At 42.2% G+C, this 22,333-nt stretch overlaps 1 protein-coding gene across 1 annotated transcript in view; it reads left to right on the top strand.

Annotated features, from left to right (window-relative positions):
• Positions 1-22,333, top strand: part of LOC128694004 (uncharacterized) — a 183,322-nt gene that overhangs the window by 146,077 nt on the left and 14,912 nt on the right. Inside the window, exon 3 of the mRNA XM_053783973.2 lies at positions 21,605-21,794. Within this exon, the coding sequence (XP_053639948.1) occupies positions 21,605-21,794 (190 nt within the window). The remainder of the gene's footprint in view (positions 1-21,604; positions 21,795-22,333) is intronic.

The raw sequence follows: 22,333 nt of genomic DNA, 5'->3' as shown, positions 1-22,333 counted from the left end.
GTACACACGATGCACAGGACGAGTCAGTGTGATGGTGATGCGCTATCCAACATAATGATGAAGATGAGGGAGAAGAAAATGTTGTTTGGGTGCCTGTGTAACCCAGGTTACCTCTTCCAGGGGCGGAGGTGAGAGTGGAGACCAGCGTGATGTGCATTGTGTAGGCAGGATGCAGAAGCTGCGTAATGTTGGAAAAGGCGTATGACGCAATTTAAAGCGTAGGCAGTGGGCCGAATACAGCTTACGTTATTTTGAAAGGGCAGAGGTTGGCTCGCAGTTCAATGCTAACTCCTTCGCCTCGCCAACGTAGAACCCGAGTTAAATCCTAGAGAAGGTGACGAAGATGAACAAGTTTCCTTACATTTGTTCCCATACACCTAGTAGTGAATAGGTACCTGTGTGCCAGTCTACTGTTATAACTCACATCCTGGGGTAAGATGTTAGTACACTTTAGCTAGGGCTGGAAAACGAGTTGTAAATTCAACGGTGCAGAAAACGACAACATAATGACAGGGACATGATGCTATGCAGCTCTGGTAGCGAGAACGTTACGACTGTTTTCTTTTTTATTCAACACGCATGAATGCATCCGTGGTGCGCAGCTACTCTATTATATGAGATGGATTGTGGGAACAGAAGCTAGATTTGTTAACCTGTCAAGTATATTCCATTACACAAGGTGAGTTTTATATCTACACTAATGGGATCGGTCTGAGCTGGGAGACTTCGGAAGGGTGATGGCGATATCGCCAGGAATTCTTGGAGGGATGGACAGGAGCGGTTTGTTTAATGTAGGCAGTATGTGTAGATTACGTTGGCTAATACGCAAATAGCTCTTCGGAAAGTAAAGGGAAGGAAACTTTGGTTTAAAAAGATACGTGAGCAAACACTAGGATATGTTTATTCATGAAGTGTATGGGTTTATCCACAAGAGGCGAGTTAGTGTTAAGTATGCGAGCGAGTGAGAGTGAAGCCACCGAGTGTAGGGGCGTGAAGCTCCTACACGCTGTGTAGGAGCCTCACTCTCCTACACGCTATGTAGGAGCCTCACACTCCTACACGCTATGTAAGAGCCTCACATTCCTACACGCTATGTAAGAGCCTCACACTCCTACACGCTATGTAAGAGCCTCACACTCCTACACGCTATGTAAGAGCCTCACATTCCTACACGCTATGTAAGAGCCTCACACTCCTACACGCTATGTAGGAGCCTCACACTCCTACACGCTATGTAGGAGCCCCACACTCCTACACGTTATGTAGGAGACTCACACTCCTACACGCTATGTAGGAGACTCACACTCCTACACGCTATGTAGGAGACTCACACTCCTACACGCTATGTAGGAGACTCACACTCCTACACGCTATGTAGGAGACTCACACTCCTACACGCTATGTAGGAGACTCACACTCCTACACGCTATGTAGGAGACTCACACTCCTACACGCTATGTAGGAGACTCACACTCCTACACGCTATGTAGGAGACTCACACTCCTACACGCTATGTAGGAGTGTTAAGTACGCGAGAGTATATTAGCGTGAAACCACAGTGCGCACTTACACCACCTGCCGTTCCACCATCATAGCTGAGGCCGCCCGCACGTCCACCTCTCTTCCCGCCCATCCACTCGCCCGTCCACCCACCCGCCCGTCAGTCCGCTCATGCATCCACCCGTAAGTATCATATAAATTCATCGACTTTGTAGTATACAAATCATCTCTGCATCGCATAACTGTAATACAGATACAAGAATCAACAGAAGACGCCATATTGTTTACAATGACTCAGTCCTAACTCGTTCTTCGCACAAGACGTGCGTTTTCTGATCGACATAAGCAGCTACCGATATTAAAAATTTGTTATTCTATGTTAAATTAGGTGATGGTATAAACCTTGGTAATAAATACCACGTGATCAAGGTCCCAGGACCGAAACGTTTTCTAATAAATATGTTATAGTGTTTGCTTACGTGTCTTTCTAAACCAAATTAGGTGATAAATTTAGATAAGAGATATTGCCTAGTGAACATACATATATTTAGACAAGAGATACTGTCTAGTGAACATACATTGTCATATATTTAGACAAGAGATACTGTCTAGTGAACATACATTGTCATATATTTAGACAAGAGGTGTTCCCTAGTATGTCTGTTCATAGCTGCAAACAAAAAATTGTCTGAGTAAATCTGCAAGAGGCTGTCAACTTGACATGTGCAAATTGTTACTATTAATGTTTAGTTAATGAACACGAGATCACGTGAGCCTTGTGCACACGGGTGTTTAAGTTCATATTCAGGTCATTTAGTTTCACAGATGTGCTCTCACTTCTCACGCTGGACTGTTTTTATTATTAAAATTAGATCTACCAAACTGTGTGGCTCTCCCGATGGATATGACATTAAAATTACGCTGTGGAGCCTCTCAAACAGTGATGCTGTGGATCCTCTCAAACAATGATGCTGTGTTTACATTCAGTGATGCTGTGGAGCCATTCAATGATGCTGTGGAGCCTCTCACAATGATGCCGTGGAGCCTTTCAGTGATGCTGTGGATCCTCTCAAACATTGATGCTGTGGGGCCATTCAGTGATGCTGTGGAACCTCTCACAATGATGCAATGGAGCCTTTCAAGCAGTGATGCTGTAGGTCCTCTCACAGTGATGCTGTAGTTTTTCCTCATGCTCTGGAACCCCCCAGGTGATGCTGTGGAACCTCTTCAGTTGTGATACTGTGGTTTTTCTCAGTCTCTGGAATCTCATCCATAAGTGATACTATGTGTTTTTTCTCTCTCCACACTAGTTACATTATAATCATGGAGAAGCGATAAACCAGAGAGGGTAATACACAGCTCCTGGGAAATGAGAAGAACTAAAGCCTGATGTGCACCGCGGCAGTCAGTTGTCCTGTGTTGTGTGGCCGCACAGTGGGCTTTATCAAGTCACAGACAGATCTCCCTGGGTGGAAAGTCAGGTGGAGAATGTTTCAGAGGTTGGATATAAGAGGAGCATGCACGGGACGGGCAAGTAGGGATGTTATGTAGGATAACGATAAAGAAGTTTCTTGGCAAAGGGTTCATATATCTTGTACAAGCCGTTGTCAATAAAGGATCGCATCATACTGTATTTGTATCCATCCCGTCTGGGATGTTGGAGGAGGATTGAACCTCCTGCGTTACACACACTCGGAGAAATTCTGAAACTATGTAACGAGGAAGAGCGAGAAGTATCCCAGAGGTGCAGTAGCATCTCGGTGTCTGGACGGTAGTAGTATTTTGTTTTTCAGTAAAAATGGAATAGTTTCTCCCTACGCGGGTCGTAGTTATGTGCTGACCAGCTTCGTGAGGCTTTGATTTGACAAGTATTCTCTTGGTTTACTGGTCAACGCTGGATGAAACTAAATGTATTTCGTTCTCTGCGAGTTTCCAGTAAGGGATCCTGGTTTCCCATAAACCCAGCCTCCCCTCTATCTCAATCCACACAAAAGGAATGGTACAGAATGCCGCATAAGTTTTTATTGCAGCTATTTACACTAGCCCCAAAAATTTATCTTTTTTTTATCCAGTTCGGAAATCAGATCAGCTGATCACGAATGTGAGCTCGAGTAGCCTTGGTCTCGTAAGTTTTTTAAATCCTTTGTTCAGGTTTTGGCTATTTTAGGTTGAAGAATCACATGATATATATTACCTAACAATCATACGTATTATATTATGCATAGATATATTATGTATATCGCATGCACTGACAAAAACAAATCGTATATATATATATATATATATATATATATATATATATATATATATATATATATATATATATATATATATATATATATATTGAATATATATATTATATATAATCTTTGTTAGCCGGTGTTATCAGCATTGAAGATTTGAAGCTAAACAGCAGAGACATTCTCTGGTTATCTCAGAGACGAATATTCCAATAAACATACCAGCACTAAATATTTTGGTAGAATTACCGACAATATGTAAAGTAAAAGGACACAAGTGCAACTAATGTGACATTTTATTTTGGCAACGTTTCGCTCTCCAGGAGTTTTATCAAGCTGTTACAAACAGTAAATGGACACAGAGGGTATATATAGGCTCAGAGTGAGGTGCAATACTAGTGGTAGTAGTAGTAGTAGTAGTAGTAGTAGTAGTAGTAGTGACGTAAGTTGTAGTAGTAATACAATTTTGTAGAACATTAACTTGCACATGAATACAGTTATTTGTTCTACTACTACTACTACTACTACTTATGTAACTACTACTACTACTACTACTTATATCACTACTATTACTACTACTACTACTACCACTACTAGTACTGCACCTCACTCTAAGCCTATATATGCCCTCTGTGTCCATGTATTGTTTGTAACGGCTTCATAAAGCTCCTGGAGAGCGAAACGTTGCCACAATAAAATGTCACATCTTTGAAACCGCTTAGAAGTTGCATTCTCACGTTACTGGCCTTGTAAGGTTCCTTTCGTAAGCTTCCTTTCAAGATCGTGGGTTAATTGTGAACAAATATTCTTCCAGCTGCCGCTGGTGCACCAACAGAGGACAAGGGTCAGGTTCCAGGTAATGTGTCGCCTTCAGCGCCAGCGGCGGCAGTTTTACGTTCCATCACGATAAGCAATTCCGCTCACACTCAAAAATTCATCATCTTTTTTTTGCATCATTGCTGCGGGTCGCAGGGTGTTCTCGTCCCCAGTGTGATGTTTCTCCTTTCTGTTGCTCATCCTCTAGCGCCTTCACGCACCCCTACATTCCCACTCGCCCTCTTACTGTTATTTCCTGTGAAATGCCTGTTTTTTCACTTTCCCGGCTCGGCCTGAGGCTTAGCTTCCATGGCGTCACCAGGAACAGGTGGCTGTAGGTGCCCGTGGCCCACATAGCAAGCACTACCTGACTGATTATTTACCTCCTGCAGAAACCTGTCTATTTTTTATTATGGTCCTGCAGGACTTTGTTGTTGAGGAACCTGAATGGCGTTCTTAAGTTTGCCAGACGCGCATAAGCTGATGCAGTTAATATAAAATGCTTCTCCCGTTATACTGTATGTTCAGTGTCCTGCTTACCCAAAAGCCCTTTTCCTTATCTGAAGTTTGTAATCTCTGTTCCCTAAGTTCGTATTCCGTATCTGGTTTTCTTGTATTCCTAGATTCTCATTACCTTCCACTTTCTGGGGTTCAAGATCGATTTTCAACTGTCTGACCACTACTGCAGTAGTTCAGGACTTCCTGTTGTTCTATTTAGACTTATCCTTACCTTAAGTCATTCTCAAACAAGAATGCACAGGACTCTTGTCACACATGTCGCTCACATATATCATGAACAGGACAGGTCTCGGTGTGGAGCCTTGTGGAACTCAACTCTACACTCTTCCATCTCAACACCAGTTCCAGGAAAAAAAAAAACACTGTCTTCCATTTAAATACTCCTTAACCTGAAAGTGCTGTAGATATGACGTCAGTGTTTTGTATGAGTGACTAGTGCCGTCGTATATTCGCATTTCCAATCTGCGCATTATCGTGGAATCCATTTTATAATCTCCTAATTCATTTCACTTCTACACTACCCTGATACTGAAAAAAAATGTTCTTTCCTCTTTCCCTCTGGCTCTTTTCAACTTTTAGCTTCCATTACTGACTCTTCGTTCTCTTCCCACTCCTGTCAAGAAGATATTCCAAGTCTGTTTTGAGTTAACCAGACATTATCACGTCTCCGGTTTTTCGCTCCTATAGTGATGTAAGATTCACATACCATCATAGCCCAGCTTTTTAGCTCTAGGAAGGAGCATGTAGTTAATCTCCCAGCTCTCTCAATTTTCATTACGTGCTAGATGAGACGACAGCTCCACGTTGGCGAGCAAGCTCCATTGCTGATCCTACGTGTGCCGTGTACAGCATCTGAATCTCTCCTTGTTCGGATTTCTGAAAGTATTTATTCATTTGCGTTCTAAGCATTGACTACCGATATTTTGTTACGTGTACCTCACTTACGAGGCTTAGTGATATCATCCCTTATGTGATTTTTCTCCATTTGTGACCTCCTACCTTGTGTTCCCATTTTCACCACCTTGTGTATGCAAGGTAAGAATTTCAGTAGCCCTTTCAGACTGAATCTTTGCACTGTCTCTGGCTTCTGAATGTGCTTGCTCAGGTGAGGGGGTTCTGTGCTGGTGCTGCGTACTCTATGATGGACCTGAAATGCATAATACACATAGTTCTGAAGTCACCTTGCTTTGTGGTTCATCAATGCTCTTCACCAGTAGATTGACTTGGTTTGTCAATAGTTTATTCAGGTTTATATCTGTTTTTATTCTCAGTACTGAATCGCCCACAAACATTGATACTAGGTTATTTGTGCAAGTAGGTCGTTAACTTATATTAGAAGTAGAATAGGTACAGGAACTAACCTTAGGGGGACTCCACTTTTTGCTTCGCACCATCCTGACACTTCTTGCACTTCAGCTCTGGTACCTGCTTTATTTTTAGGTACTCTGGTATTCAATAGATTTTTTTTGTCCAGCCTGTTTTGCCAGTTTGTAAATCAGTCTCGTGTACAGGATAGTGTCAAAGGCCTTTTGACAATCGAGGAATATTCAATCCGCTCGTCATTCATCTCTTCCTCATAATTTCTTACACACCATTGCATATATTTACCATTCGATTATAGAGAAAAAACGTTTCTCTTTGTTTTACAGAAATCGTTTACCTATAATTTAAAAACTACTGTTGGCGTTTATTTGATTTTCTCTACACCCTGAAATTAGCCGCTGTCTGCGTCCCGTGCCTCCCTGATCACTCTGGCCTTTTGAATCCTTCATATCATTATCATGTTCTTCTTGGTCGTCCTCCAATTATCAAGTGTTGTTTAGGTAAGCTCTTTCCTTCTCTCCTCGTTTCCCATCCTTCTCAATTTCGGCACTAATCTTCTTGCGAACCTTTACATTTTATGGTTTTCTTATGTGTTTGATTAGGTGTGGGCTCCATGCAGGCGCTGCTTACACTAGGCTTACAGTATAAGTTGTTTACAATGTCCTTAATGAATCGGCTTTCTGATAGCAGTTCATTCGCATGTGCCGCTGAAGTTATGTGGATGATATAATTATTATTATTATTATTATTATAATGGGGGAGCGCTAAACCCGTAGGATTATGCAGCATGGATGATATGAACTTTATAGTGACATTCTTAATGCAATGCTTGCTTTTAGATCTTTCTCACTGTAAGATGTGTTCACACCTTCCAGGTTGTATTCCGTATCTATGTTTTTACTCCCATATTTCATTAATTTACAATTTTCAGAACTGTATTGACCTTCATAATATGTTATCAATCTATTAAAGACTTCCCGGAAATTCAATATCTCACCCCGACGGTCATTTATGCATATTAGGAACAGCAGAGGTCAGAGAACTGAGCCAAGGGGGACGCCACTCGTCACCTATATCCTTCTTATCATTATCTTCCATTCACTAGGTATTCCTACATCCACATAAACACCTGACACATTTATCGTGCCCACGTTTCGTGTGTGTACAAGAGGTTCCTGTGTAGCACTGTTTCTGATGTTCTCTTAAAGTCGAGGAAGATGGAATCTGCCCAATCATTTCTCTCCTGTTTTTTCTCCGTCACTCTGTACAAGATTCGTGAACCAAGACGTGTGTGTGTGTGTGTGAGAGAGAGAGAGAGAGAGAGAGAGAGAGAGAGAGAGAGAGAGAGAGGGAGAGAGGAAGAAGGGACGTGTGCGCTGGATGGCTCTTGTGTGAGTGAGTACTCGTGTGTGTGTGTGTGTGTGTGTGTGTGTGTGAGCGCGCGCTCACTTGCGTGCATGTCATTAAGTTAACTGTGTGGAACACCAACCACTTCGGGTACACCTGACACCCCCAACTGCAGGATGTCCTTCCCTCCCTCACTGTCTGCAGCAGAAATTTAACGCTTTCCAGAAAATATGTTGTGGGTACGAGGCCTGTTACCTCTTGAAGCTTGCTACGTGTAGTCTTTACATCTCTCCACGTGTGGTCTATGCATTTTGTCACGTATCTTAGTACAATTTCACGTGTTGTTTATATTTCCCTAAGGCTGTACTACATTCCAACACATACTCTCGCACACTCTCCTGGCTACAGACACTCGTAGTAAAGTTTACTCAATTTCTTATATATATATATATATATATATATATATATATATATATATATATATATATATATATATATATATATATATATATAAACACTGATCTCTGGCCGAAGGAGACTCGAACCTACGAACCTTGGAACAAAGTATGCAGGGGCTGCATTGGATCAACGTCTAGCGTAAGCTGGACACCAAGGTATTGGTCCAGTGTGGCGAGAATGGTAAAGCACTGCGTACCTTGTTCCAAGGTTCGTAGGTTCGAGTCTCCTTCGGCCAGAGATCAGTGTTTGTGTATATTTCGCCTGTTCTTGCGCGCGCGCACACACACACACACACACACACACACATATATATATATATATATATATATATATATATATATATATATATATATATATATATATATAAAGAGTTACGTGAAACTCAAACCTTGCAAGTAGGCTCCTGCCCAGACTAGTCTTAACTCTTCGAAGTTTTAAAAAGAGTTTGGAAAAAAAAAGTGTTAAGCAAATTTGGAAAAATCCAATAAGGCTTCTTGTGCCTCCGGTACCTCCCACTTTCTTTACCTTCTGCAGCACCTCCTACCTCCCTCGTTCCGCTAAATTCAACCACCTTTTCAATATGCACTGTATGCTTTGGCCCCTATTTAAATTTTGCATAATTCATTACCTACAACTCGTACCTAGTATAGTTCGTCATGTCTAATTCTGTTAGTCTGTTGCTCCTAGTTGAACTAGTAATGTCTCCTTATGCTTGTTTTAAAAACATCGCAACCAGTTCTTGGGCCAGTTCTGCACATTGCACGTCCAGCCAGAAGACTGAGGCTCGAGTTGACTCAGTGACCTGACGCCATTATGTGGGCGGCTTGTGTGAGCATTATGCTCAAGGTTGTTGAGCAGTGACACGTCCAGTGAACCTTGCCCAACACATCTTCCTCTACACCGAAATAAACATAACACTGGCAAGTATGTTACCTGGAGGTTACCTGGAGGTTATTCCGGGGATCAACGCCCCCGCGGCCCGGTCCATGACCAGGCCTCCCGATGGATCAGGGCCTGATCAACTAGGCTGTTACTGCTGGCCGCACGCAGTCCAACGTACGAGCCACAGCCCGGCTGATCCGGCACTGACTTTAGGTATCTGTCCAGCTCTCTCTTGAAGGCAGCGTTATAATTATATTTAAGAGGAAGACATTTGGCAACTGTACTTCCATTCATTTATAATTGTGATACAAATGGCTTAATTATTTCTATCTTAAATCAACGAAAAGTTTGCTAGAGATTTTTTTTTCGTATATTACCTGGAGTTTACCTGGAGAGAGTTTCGGGGGTCAACGCCCCCGCGGCCCGGTCTGTGACCAGGCCTCCTGGTGGATCAGCCCCTGATCAACCAGGCTGTTGCTGCTGGCTGCACGCAAACCAACGTACGAGCCACAGCCCGGCTGATCAGGAACTGACTTTAGGTGCTTGTCCAGTGCCAGCTTGAAGACTGCCAGGGGTCTGTTGGTAATCCCCCTTATGTGTGCTGGGAGGCAGTTGAACAGTCTCGGGCCCCTGACACTTATTGTATGGTCTCTCAACGTGCTAGTGACACCCCTGCTTTTCATTGGGGGGATAACTCCTCGGGAAAGATAACATCAATTCTTTCTTCAGTCTCTTTTTAGAGTGTATTTTGTGGGTCGCGTGCTTGCTGCTTAGTATTGCGAGTGTATACAAACACCGTTGGCAGGGCTGCTGCTGCTGCTGCTGCTGCTGCTGCTGCTGCTGCTGCTGCTGCTGCTGCTGCTGCCACAGCTAGGTCTGTTGAGGTTTACAACCTCTTCAGCAAGTGGCCGCACCTCAGCCAGGACCGGTTTGAGCCTCGGCCGCTCTGGAAGGCAGGCAACCTGGATCGCAGCAGCACCTGCGTCCAGATGAGGCTGGAACACTTGCTTCCAGCACACATGCTAATACATCCACCACGTTGCTTAATACTTCGTTACTGTATAGTATACCAGGCATACACGTTCCACGCTGCTGAAACACTGTTGTGAAGAATATCTCGAGGGATTCCTCCTTGCTAGGGATACCTGATATCCCCCGATGCTTTATAACAGCTGATGGTGTGTTATAACACCTGATGAATGTATCATACCACCCCTGACGTTTCATAACACCCGCTGATGTGTTATAACACACACATTTTTTATATATATATATATATATATATATATATATATATATATATATATATATATATATATATATATATATATATATATATATATATATATATATATATATATGTCGTGCCGAATATGTAAAACTGGTCAATTAGCAAGAACTCACTTAAAATTAATTCCTTTCTGAAATTTTCTCTTATACATTTAAAGATATATTTTTTTTCATTAATGTTAATGTTAAAATTTATAATTTTGCACCAAAAGAATCTTAGAAAACTTACCTAACCTTATTATAACAAGAGCAATTTATTTTAGCCTAACCCAACTAAATATATTTTAGATTTGTTTACAATAATTTAATATTAAACAAACACAGTGAAATATATTTTTTTCGTTAGGTTCATAATGATTTTGGTGAAATTATTGCATACACAAATTTTCGCTTGCCTTATATGGCAAGATGAGCGTTGCTTTTTAAGCCAAGATCGCAAGTTCTGCCTATTCGGCACGACATTATATATATATATATATATATATATATATATATATATATATATATATATATATATATATATATATATATATATATATATATATATATATATATATATATATATATATATATATATATATATATATATATATATATATATATATATCAGAATATGCTCCATAATTCAGTGAGCAACATACCTGTTCAAGTGTGGTCAGGTTACCTAGAATACAACCTCCTTCCCTTGAGTGGTTGCCCCCTGCACCCCTGCTCCCTGCCCCCATCCCCCCGCCCCCTCTTCCCTCATCTCTCGTCCCTCTACCTTCCTACCCACCAATCTGCCACCCTTCGCCCACCCTTCCTGCCCTCCAACCAAATTCTTGTCCATAGCTCCTCTAAGGTCTCATTTGTGGCTTCCACCTCTCACGTCCTCTTCCAAACTTACTGATGTTGGTGCCGCTGTTTCAGAGCTGAGTTTAAGCGTTCCCATTTTATATTGCTACCCTTAGTATGACGCATAAGTTGGGAGTATCGCTGCATTCAAGAGCTTTGCTGCAGCATTCAAGAATTTCGTTGTAACATCCAAGAGCTCTGCAACATTCCCTTCACCTCTTTAAAGCCATTAATTTTTCCATCGGTTTTTCGCTGTCTGACGGGTTCCATTTACAATATACCAAGTTCCAATCATCTAATCCCTTCTGCCAAGTCCCTACCATTTAGTCCCTTATGCCAAGTCCCTACCATTTAGTCCCTTCTGCCAAGTCCCTACCATTTAGTCCCTTCTGCCAAGTCCCTACCATTTAGTCCCTTCTGCCAAGTCCCTACCATTTAGTCCCTTCTGCCAAGTCCCTACCATTTAGTCCCTTCTGCCAAGTCCCTACCATTTAGTCCCTTCTGCCAAGTCCCTACCATTTAGTCCCTTCTGCCAAGTCCCTACCATTTAGTCCCTTCTGCCAAGTCCCTACCATTTAGTCCCTTCTGCCAAGTCCCTACCATTTAGTCTCTTCTGCCAAGTCCCTACCATTTAGTCCCTTCTGCCAAGTCCCTACCATCTAGTCCCGTCTGCCAAGTCCCTGCCGTCTTGTTCCTCCCATTTCGTCCCTAATCTCTAGGGGCCTTACCATTCATCCTCCTCTACCTTCTAGTTCCTACACCTTAGCCATTACAATCTAGTTCCTTTAACCTGGTCCCCGTCTCCTAGTCTCGTCTGCCAGCACTGTCTTAGTCACAGAAAAAAAAAAACACTGGCAAAATATAATAGTATTTGAGGCCAGGGAACCATGACAGCGTCGCTGCTTAAGCGCTGTTAAGAAGGGTTGAAGGGCGAGAATGGTGTGCAAGAGCTCCAAGATGCAATCAGTCAAGCGTCTTTATGTGAATGATATGAGGAAGAGGGAGTAAAAAAAAAAGAAGACTGACTAGTTGAGGGCGGTCTCGAAGGTACCAGCTGGTATCTTTCAAAATCCCTTAAGAAACTAAATATATTTCGACTTGTGGAAAGGGATACTTGTGTACAGTAATGGATATTTCTTCAAGAACACTGTTCATCACTTCTCTAATATCCAGAACTGTTCACAAGTTCGTGGGTTTCACCACATCATCTGCAACTTCCATGGTCGCTCTTCCTTATATGCCAGGACTGTTGCGGTTACATTGGTCTGCGTGCTGCCGGCATCAGTAGCCTGATTGATCAGACCAGCAACCAGGCGGTCTGAAAGGGGCCTGGGTGGCGCAGGCGGTAACCCCAGGAACCATCAACAGATTGGCAGCCAATTCAGGGATCTCAATAGACCTTGCCAGGCGTTTCTCACCAGTGAAAGACTTTACGAATGATCTTTATATACAATGCTGTACTGACTTTTTCTGATCTACTCTCCTACTTCCTCTCTCTCTATAAAGAGTGAGCAGGTGAAGTGTGTGGGAGTGTGATAGAGTGCGTGGTGGAAAGTGTCTGGTGGGGTGAGTGTGGTGGAGTGATAATGAATTATGTCCCAAAGCATTGAACACCAAATGGAGGAAGACGGTTAAGATCCTGTCATGTCATATAATCCTGAACACAGAGTAGCTACTAATACAGAATTATGGCACATAACGTTAAATTCTTATATTCACAAAAAAAAAATGTGTTAGATCTCAACGGTTCATGCTGTTATATGGCAAGGAGGAGGCGCGTGCAGGGAGAGGCAACTGAAAACGGAAAGCCTAGAAATAACAGAAACTGCACTGAAGGCTAGACTGTGTAGAGGAGAGCAGATTGAGAACCTCCAACATCCAAAGACAACTCTCACTATCAGACAGCTGTAACTCGACGTCCCTCAGCGAGTCAGTGATACGAGAGAGGCTCTCCAGGGGGGATAAACCTGGATAATGCATCCCGACAAGTGGTTCTCTTCTAAAAGGAGCATTATTATTACTATTATTGTTACTACATTCACATAGTAGAGCTAAACCCGTAGGGGTTGTGCTGCACCTGGGAGGGGAATGGGAGGCAACCAGGTTCAATTCGTGGAAAGGAAGAGCCCCTTACCGGTATCCAGGCCGCTCCCTGGAAGGCTCTTCATGGGGAAGATTTAAATGAAAGGGAACACTCGCTTATCCCCGCCAATTTGACTGTATAAGAAAAGGCAACTTCATCATATCTGAAGTCTTAGCAAGAATCCTCCTCAAAACAGTAAATCCCGCCATTACATAATTGTTGCTGATACTACATAAAAGGACCTGCCCAGTTTGGACCAACAGGCCTGCTGCAGTGTAACAGAGGAGGGACACTGAAAGAGGCCTGCTGCAGTGTAATAGAGGAGGGACACTGAAGCAGACCTTCTCAAATCCAGCCATATACATCTGCCTAAGCTATTTTTATGCTACCCAAGCCATAGCTTTTATAACCTTTTTACTCATGTACCAGCAGGCTTTTCCACCACATGTATGACTACTACTACTACCAGTACGTTTACTAGTACTACACCTCAATCAAAGCCTATATATGCCCTCTATGTCCATATATTGTTTGTAACGGCTTGATAAACCTCCTGGAGAGCGAAACGTTGCCACAATAAAATGTCACATTAGTTGCACTTGTGTCCTTGTACTTAACATATTGTCGATAATTTTACCAATATTAATACAAAAAAAGGGAGACGAGTGCGGGTGGTTTGACTCAGTTCGAGGAAGGAGAGCAGACATCTAATTCCCGGGATTAAGAGCCCTTAACCAACAGAAACGCAATACCTTGAAAAGGATGTGTCTTCTTTTTCAGCCAGAGAGAATTGTCGCTACAGTTTTTAATAGCAAAATTAAACTTCAGTTAAAGCCTACTTCTCAATGTGAGCCAGTAGGCCTGCTGTAGTGTTCCTCCTTTATGTTCTTATATGGCTCTGAGTGGACGAGTAACTCGGTAAAAGCGGTAAATTCGCAGAGGTTATACATTGCCTAGGGTAATGGGAGGTATTTAGGTTTGATCCAAAGAAAAGGAAGCAGGTCCGAGTTCTTGGATCAAATCGCATGCTATAGAAAAACATTTAAGTGTAAATTATATATAGTGTCCAGCGAGGAAGCTGTCAACAGGTCTGCAGTAAGATCGTCGGGAGTTTAGGAAGATCGTATTGTATTTCATGAAACTCTAAACTTTTTTTTTGTGGTTGGAATGGGGAGGATGGGGGATCACTAGGGTTATTTTAAAGCTCGATCCACCCGTTTGGCCATTTACTCTATTGGTGACCACTGAGCTCAGGGAGAAAGAGAAGTAGAACACCTCCAACTCTTTTCCATTCAGAGCTCACTTTGTAAATATAGATAACAGTGCACAGAGTAAAGTAGACATAGAAGGTAAACATGTCAATACCTGGGCTTGCAAGACACAAATCTACCCGAAGCTAATGCAATCTTCAGATAATCCAACTTTAAGCAGACTGCAGACTTACGTGTTGCACCTAACCAAAGCCAAGTAAAGTTGCGGGTAAACTCACCTACTTAACCAGCCACAGAGCTCCTCGGCAGCCTCCATCAAACACGCAAATCCAGTGAGGAATGTGTAATATGTGACGTGATTGTAGGGCAGCTAACTCCAAATACACACCCAGTGGTGTGTTGAAGATGTGACTGGTTGTTCTGCTGACACCGACAAACACATACAATGGTGAGCGTTGGTCCACTACTGGAAAATACAACCAATGGCTAGTGTTGAAGATGAAAACTAGCTCGAAAGAAAGCCAATGGTGAGCGTTGGTCCACTACTGGAAAATACAACCAGTGGCTAGTGTTGAAGATGAAAACTAGCTTGAAAGAAAGCCATCGGCAAATACACAGTCGTGAGTGTTCAGGATGTGAAACTTTCTTGTAGAAGAAGTTAGAACAAATCTTTAAGCAAGCCTGGTCATGGACCAGGCCTCGGGGGCGTTGACCCCAGAAACACTCTTCAGGTATATTCCAGGTAAGATCCCAAGATTTGTAGATGAATGGTTCAGAGAACCGACATGTTGATAAATTAGACACATGTGCAATTCTACTCAAGATTGATGGACTGAACACATCGACTCAAGGTTGAGGGACTGATTACCTCATTCTCCTCCTGTTCTTCAAGTTTCTCCTATGTATGGACTGATAAAGCCACTGTGTGGCGGAACGTTTCCTCAATAAAGATACCCAAGAGTTGCACATGTGTCTAATTTATCAAGATCCCAAGATACACGGTGAAATATACTTTGACCTTGTCTTGGACACGAGTGTTCAAACCATTATCATTTCTACTGAACATCGTATGAAAATCTTTCAGAAACATCACTGTATCATCTGGAAAACAGTTAATTTACCCCATTTTTGTTATGCCCAGGAAAAAAAGCAATCTGCTAAGCAAAACAAATTAAATTCCCAAACTCCAGAAAGCAGAAAATTTAATGCATTACATATTTTTTTTATAAAATAGTTGATACTTTCCTTACGACCTGTTTAAAGTGGATGATCAGCCAGGTTGGGATAGTTATGTAGGCCTAAAGGCCGTTGAAAGCAATAGTCTAGTTAACCAGACACAGCTGGAAGTTTGGCCTCAGGCTAGGCTGCCATAGTATAACCCTTCAACCAGTCACATGTATATTACAGATGTATTGTTCCAGCTTCACAGTTGTGGTGCAGTCACATCGTTAAATATCCACTCATTTAGACTTTGTGCCACCTTACTCATGCTAAAATTATGATTGCTTAGTGGAAAAAGTTATCAAGAACTCCAGTGAATATGGACAAAGCTGAGGCTTCATTATGTTCAAGTGGTGCCTGAGGCTGGGCTCGCCACGCCACAGGAATGTTATGAGTTGTTGCAGTGACGGCACATGATGGCTCTGGAAATAGAATTCAGGGCTGTTACTAGGCTATTACGCGCCTTGAGCAAATGCTCCTGAGGATGAGCGTGGCTCGCCATCCTTTCCAGTATACTCCCAGAGACGAGCATAGTTGTTAACCCCAAAACATATTTCCCCCCCCCCCGGATGAACGTAGTTTTCCGTCCCTTCCCCTCGTCCCCCTTGTTCTCTAATCCATCTTTCAGTGAATAAGTATTATTTTTGTATTCACGGGGAAGCGCTTAAACCCTGAAGGACATAAAGGGTCTGGTGAGTAAGAGGTAATTAATTCTTTAGATCAAGAACCCTTCACCAGTATCAAGGTACAACTCCCCTATCAGGGGCAATCAGGTCTGATACCAAGGGAAGGGTAGCTCCAAATCTTTGGAGTAAAAGCTCTTAACCAGCATTAAGGCACCCCCTTCAAGGGAGGACAAAAATAAAAGTGATGGGTTGCCTGTACATTACGGCCTTTGTAAGTCACACGTGCACATATGCCCTATTCACTAACTTGTCGGTAGTACATACCCTTTATAACTGTATTGTGACCACCTGTCACAATACAGTGACAGGTGCCACTGTATTGTGGCACCTGTCACTCTTGTGTTTGTCTTCACGAGGGTTTTTTGACCTCTCATTATTATTATAATCATAACTAAGCGTTAAACTCACAAGGGTTGACCTCTCATTGACACTTCGATGCACTAGTTTTTTCTAGTAGCAGGTGGACAAGAGACGGCACACTAGACTCTTAATATCACAGTCTGAAAGTGTCCTTGCTCACCCCAGTTGTCAGTTTACTGAAGAATTAGCAGCATGATGCCTAAAGTGACAGAAGTGGGTGGGAAGGACGTGAAGCAGAACGTATATAAATTATAGAGAATTGGAGAATGTTGGACGGCTATGCTACAACCATTTTTTTCTGTTTTTGGAACTCAATGTTGCACGAGATTTTGTTGCACATAGCTAAGAGCGATTACCTTGGGGAAATTGGCTTCACTGTGGCTGAATCTCTCCAGACAAAAGTTTTTTAAGCCATCTTATACTGGTATCATTGTGTACTAGGATGTTCACTAGAGAAGGGATCTCCAGACGCCTGTGATCACAGACAAGGGTTGAAGAGAGTCCACAACCGTAGTTAGAAGTTCCATGTTATTTTTCCAATAGCATCTTCTGAGTATCTAATGTGAGAAGATGAGAATTTACCTGTGAATAGCGAGAATAAGATTTTCAGCTACTTAGATATTTTTAAGAAGATTAACACAGACCGGGCTACGGTCTGTGTATACTCGCCAGGTATACTCTCCAGGTATACTCTCCAGGTATACTATATATGATTCGGAGGAAAGGTACAGTATCATGAATTTTGAGTAAATCATAAAAATTCTTGAGCTAGGGTTTATGATTTTAAGTTAGAGAAGAATTTCAGTGTCTTTACCATGTTTTCTTCCCTCTTTATTAAAACTGGAGCTAATGTTGGTGAGTGGGTTAACGTTCATTTTTTTCATAGGTTACTATGTTGAGTAGATCGTCAACTTTATTGATGTATTGTTAATTATCCATCAAATTTAATTCTCCACTTAACTTTCTTTGCCTGGGTTATGATAATACTGAGATTTTTCTTATGTTTAAGGCCGGGTTGTGTCCTGGCAAAAAATTTTGATTGAGGAAGCAGCCTCGTAGCCCTTCCCCTCTAGCAGTAGTTTTTTGAAGCCAAGGTGTTCCTGATTGTAATGTGACTTGGCTGTGAATTGATTAAAATTCGCGAATAATTCTAATGTATGATTACCAGTTAGTTTTAACGCAAAGTTTAAGTCCAAGTTGAGCAACTCTACTTGAAGGCTTATCCAATTGTGTGTCAGTCAGGGGTGACCGCGTCATCTGCACTGGTGAATCCAGACCACACATTGTTTCTAGTTTCTAAATTTTTAGGTTGAGGTTCCTCTAGTGGTTTTCATTTGTGGTGTACTGCATTCTGTTGGCAAGGTCTGTTAAGAATATAAATTGATCTTTGCTACACAGGATTTGTAACTTTTTATATATATTTTTTATTTGGTGAAGGTTTGTGTCATTTATATTCTGATTCCGTTGTGTGTGTGTGTGTGTGTGTGTGTGTGTGTGTGTGCTAGAGAGAGAGAGAGAGAGAGAGAGAGATGGTAGGCGGTAGTAAAATGGCCTTAAACGTTAGTAAATTAACACGAAACTGCTACGTTAAACGTAAAATTAATGAGATAATGACCTCCGAAAAGCTCGGATGATATAAAGTTCATAACATAATTGCACATTTATTTGCTAGTCATTGCGTAGCAATTATGGCAACTTTTGGTTAACAGCTATATCAACATCTGGTTAGCAGATATGTAAACATTTAAGAGTTGACAAAAGTCAATCTATTTATTCAGTTCACCAAAGTGTCTGAAATGTTTAGGTGGCTCTCTGAAGCTTAGCTGACACCAGTGTAAACATACACACTGAGACGACCTGGGGTAAAGCTTCCACATATAACCTGCGCTTATACTTATTAGTTCAGTTACCAAGATATGACACGAGTTGGGACACAACATGAGGCTCTGGGATGGAAAACGACACGAAGAGAAGCTAACGTCACGACACTCCAACTCTCTACCTAAGCCCCAAACCTCCTCAGGCGGCACTCACGCTCTGACACTACGATTAACAGTGCCTTCGTTGTGATTGTGGTAACCTAGCTCACACTGTACGTGGGGGTTCACACCGAGTGTGGGTGTGGGAGACGGAGAACGTCTGTGGCACTGTGAGTGTTACTGAGGGAGTGAGTTCGCTCTTTCTCACCTCATTATAAGACCCCTCATGACCTCTCACGTTCACCAGGAAAGGTGAAGCACTAGTTACTAGCAACTGCTGCCTCACTACCTCAACACATTGACACCTATACCTCGGAGTAACGGGTACTAGTCACACTGGCAACTGTTCTACTGTACAAGGAGAACGTTCATCAACACATCGGCCAGCTGCAGGATATAAATGATGTGCGTTTTTGAGGTTAGTTGGCTTGTTAGGTGTAAAGCCTGTCCACTCCATGAGGGGTCAGTTAAGCTGTATCCAGCTTGTACACCTGTTAGGAAAGCATAATTCTCAGTGTATCTACACTGAGACAAACCTCTCGATGTATATACCCTGAGACAAACCTCTTGGTGTATATACCCTGAGACACACCTGTCGGTGTACATACATGAAGGAAGGGAGTTGAAGAATCGTAATTCCTTCACACCTAATGAGTTCCCTCTCAATGTACTCATCGTTCCCCTGCACTTCATTGGAGATATCTTGCACCATCTGCCATCTGGTAATTTCTCTTGTGAACAAAGCAAGCCCTATATATACACTACGTTTCGCCCTGAATTTAAAAGTCTTTCAGAGCGAAACGAAACCCACTGATAAATGGTCTGCACATCGTATCTTTCCACCTAACATTCTGGATACCTTTTAACAGCAGAAGTCGATATTAGTTTAGGTAACTCTATAAGTGCCAAAGTACACAAATAACTCGCATATACGAAAAATTATTATAATCATAAAGAAACCTAGAGGAGAAAGGAACTATGACGACTTTGTCTGTGTATTGTTCCACTCAACATATGCACAAATGCAGTGTAATGCGTTACTTCATAGATTGCGTACACTGCGCCCACACAATGAGCTGTAACATGTTGCAAGCAGATCTACCTGGGTACAGAGTACATGAATATATATGGAGGGTTTGTGGCTTGAAAAATTATCACGGGGAAGCGCTAAACCCATAGGGATTATACAGCACCTCGGGGGAAAAGGGAAGGGGGGGGGGAGAGGGTTATGGAAGGCATTCGAGGCTTAATTCAGAGAATCGGAGGTGATCAAGTTCCCTAGATAAAGAACTCCTCACCAGGATCAAGGATCCCTTGAGGGGTGTGACTTGATATAGCTCACTGTGTTGGCGAAAGGTTGTGCTTAATTTATCCATCGTGTCGGTATTGTATACCTTTTATATTCAGCCTGATATGCCTATTTATTCTTTGAGTGAGAAATTATTATTATAATTATTATCTAAACTAATGAGCGACAGAAATATAAAGCGAGTGTGTCACATCCCACCTTAGACGTGACACCATTCGTATCTAAGCACCGGTGTCACGCATCCACAGACGTGTGGACAGTACCCAGCCATAACACAGGAGAGCGAGTGTGAAGGACGGTAACGTGATGTTACTGCGTGCCAGTAACATGATGCTACTGCGTGCCAGTAACGAGGCGAGGTGTGATGGAGCTGGGAACTTTTTGGAACCGTGGGAGCGCCATAATTCAACTCAGTCTCTCCGTGCTGAATAATTTTAGCTCCGCGTTCGTGTCAGCGTAACGCGTTTGTGTGCACCTGCAAAACAGGGCCAGTTAACGTGTAATTTAATATGTAATTCAGGCATGATTCTCCGTCCGCCAAGAGCGGCCCAGTCTCTGACCACAAGTGAGACTGTTAAGAACAATATTTGACTCGTCATTTCAACATGTGTGTTCAAGGCTACGATTGTAATGCTGAAAGCTGCATTTGGTGAATTCAGAAATTAACCAGGGTCATGTTTGTCATGGTGCTGGAGGGAAAAAAAAACACGTTTGTCAGCCTCAATAATTAACCAGGATTGTTTACACTGCAACCTTACAGAAGAGTGTATTCCACTCGTCTCATCCCACCAGCCTGCAAAGTATTCGTGATAGTGATACCGGTCTTTAGTTTAAAGCCTTCTGGCTTTACTAATTCTTGTAAATATGCGCACTACATTTTGTTTTGCATCTGTCTGGATTCTTCCTTCTTCAGTATCACTGCGGGTGGTTTGCTTCCTTTCTCCTCCCACTTTCTGACCACTTATGGTGATACTATTTCTACTTCATCATTATTTCTTATGAAGGAACTCTAAATACAGAAAGGTTAAACAAAGTGACCAGCCGTCCGATTTCAGGAGATCCGTCCAGCTTTAGAGCAGCATATCCCGTTCAAGACTGTCTGGATTGGTCAAACGTGTCAACAATGTTGTACATGGTTACTGAGCTTTGTGATGGAAATATTTAACAAGCAACAGAAACGCTTCAGTTTTTTTTGGGTCGTCTAACCTTGTCACTGTACACAGAACGCTTGGTAACCTGTCACCATACACGTTATTTGTGCAATATACACGTTACTTGTGCAACATAGACGTTATTTGTGCCACCATACACGTTACTTGTACCACCATACACATTACGTTTGCAGCATACATGTTACTTGTGCAACATACACGTTATTTGTGCCACCATACACGTTACTTTTACCACCATACACATTACTTGTGCAACATACACATTGTGCCACCATACACGCAACTTGTCACATATATTTGCAATTTTTTATTTTTTTATATTAAATTCTCTGGCGTGTGACCTGTACTAACAAATTGTTTCCTTCTGACGTAGGGACTGACTGTCGTGGGGACCTTCCTACCGGGATACTTACCAGGGTGGCCCGTGGAGAACATGGCTCTCTGGCTCTCCCTGGCCGAGGGGCTCCTGCTGCCGCTGGTCTTGGGTCTCGTGGATGCCACCTTCAGCGAGGCGGCCGGGTCGTCCTGCTCCAGGAATAAGCCTCAGCCGCACAAGTACGACGGTCAGTAAGCGCTCTACTTTGATATTGTTTAATTATACAGCTTTTGTATGAGCGGAGCTTGCAGGCATTTCATGTTATTTTTCTTCTCGATAATCCACTTAAGTTATTGCAGGAAAGGACATCGCAGCTTATAAGCTTAAATATGTATATTCCCGAGATGACAACCAAAAAGCTTTTATTCGATATAATATTTGAAGGAGAGTAACTTAATCATAAAAATATCAGCATTAATAATACTCATGATAAGACGAAGGGAAATTCCTAGACGTAAACGTAAACAAACTTAAGTTAAACGTATTCAGTTATTACACTGCAAAGGAAGTTTGAAAATAATTGTAATACGTACGAAAATATCATATATAAGTTATGGGTAGATGGACAGGGGCAACAAGTGTCAGGAAATAGATTCGTACTATAGCAACACACATCTGTTGCTCATGCTCACCTGGGAGTTAGTCGACTGTTATGGGTAGCATCCTGGCAGACTGATATACCTTAAATTGAGACATCTTTAAAAATAAAACCTGAGGTATAACTCA

This window comes from Cherax quadricarinatus, chromosome 33, assembly GCF_038502225.1.
Source record: "Cherax quadricarinatus isolate ZL_2023a chromosome 33, ASM3850222v1, whole genome shotgun sequence".
NCBI classification, from domain to species: Eukaryota; Metazoa; Arthropoda; class Malacostraca; order Decapoda; family Parastacidae; genus Cherax; species Cherax quadricarinatus.
This window is presented reverse-complemented; position numbering and strand designations above follow the sequence as displayed.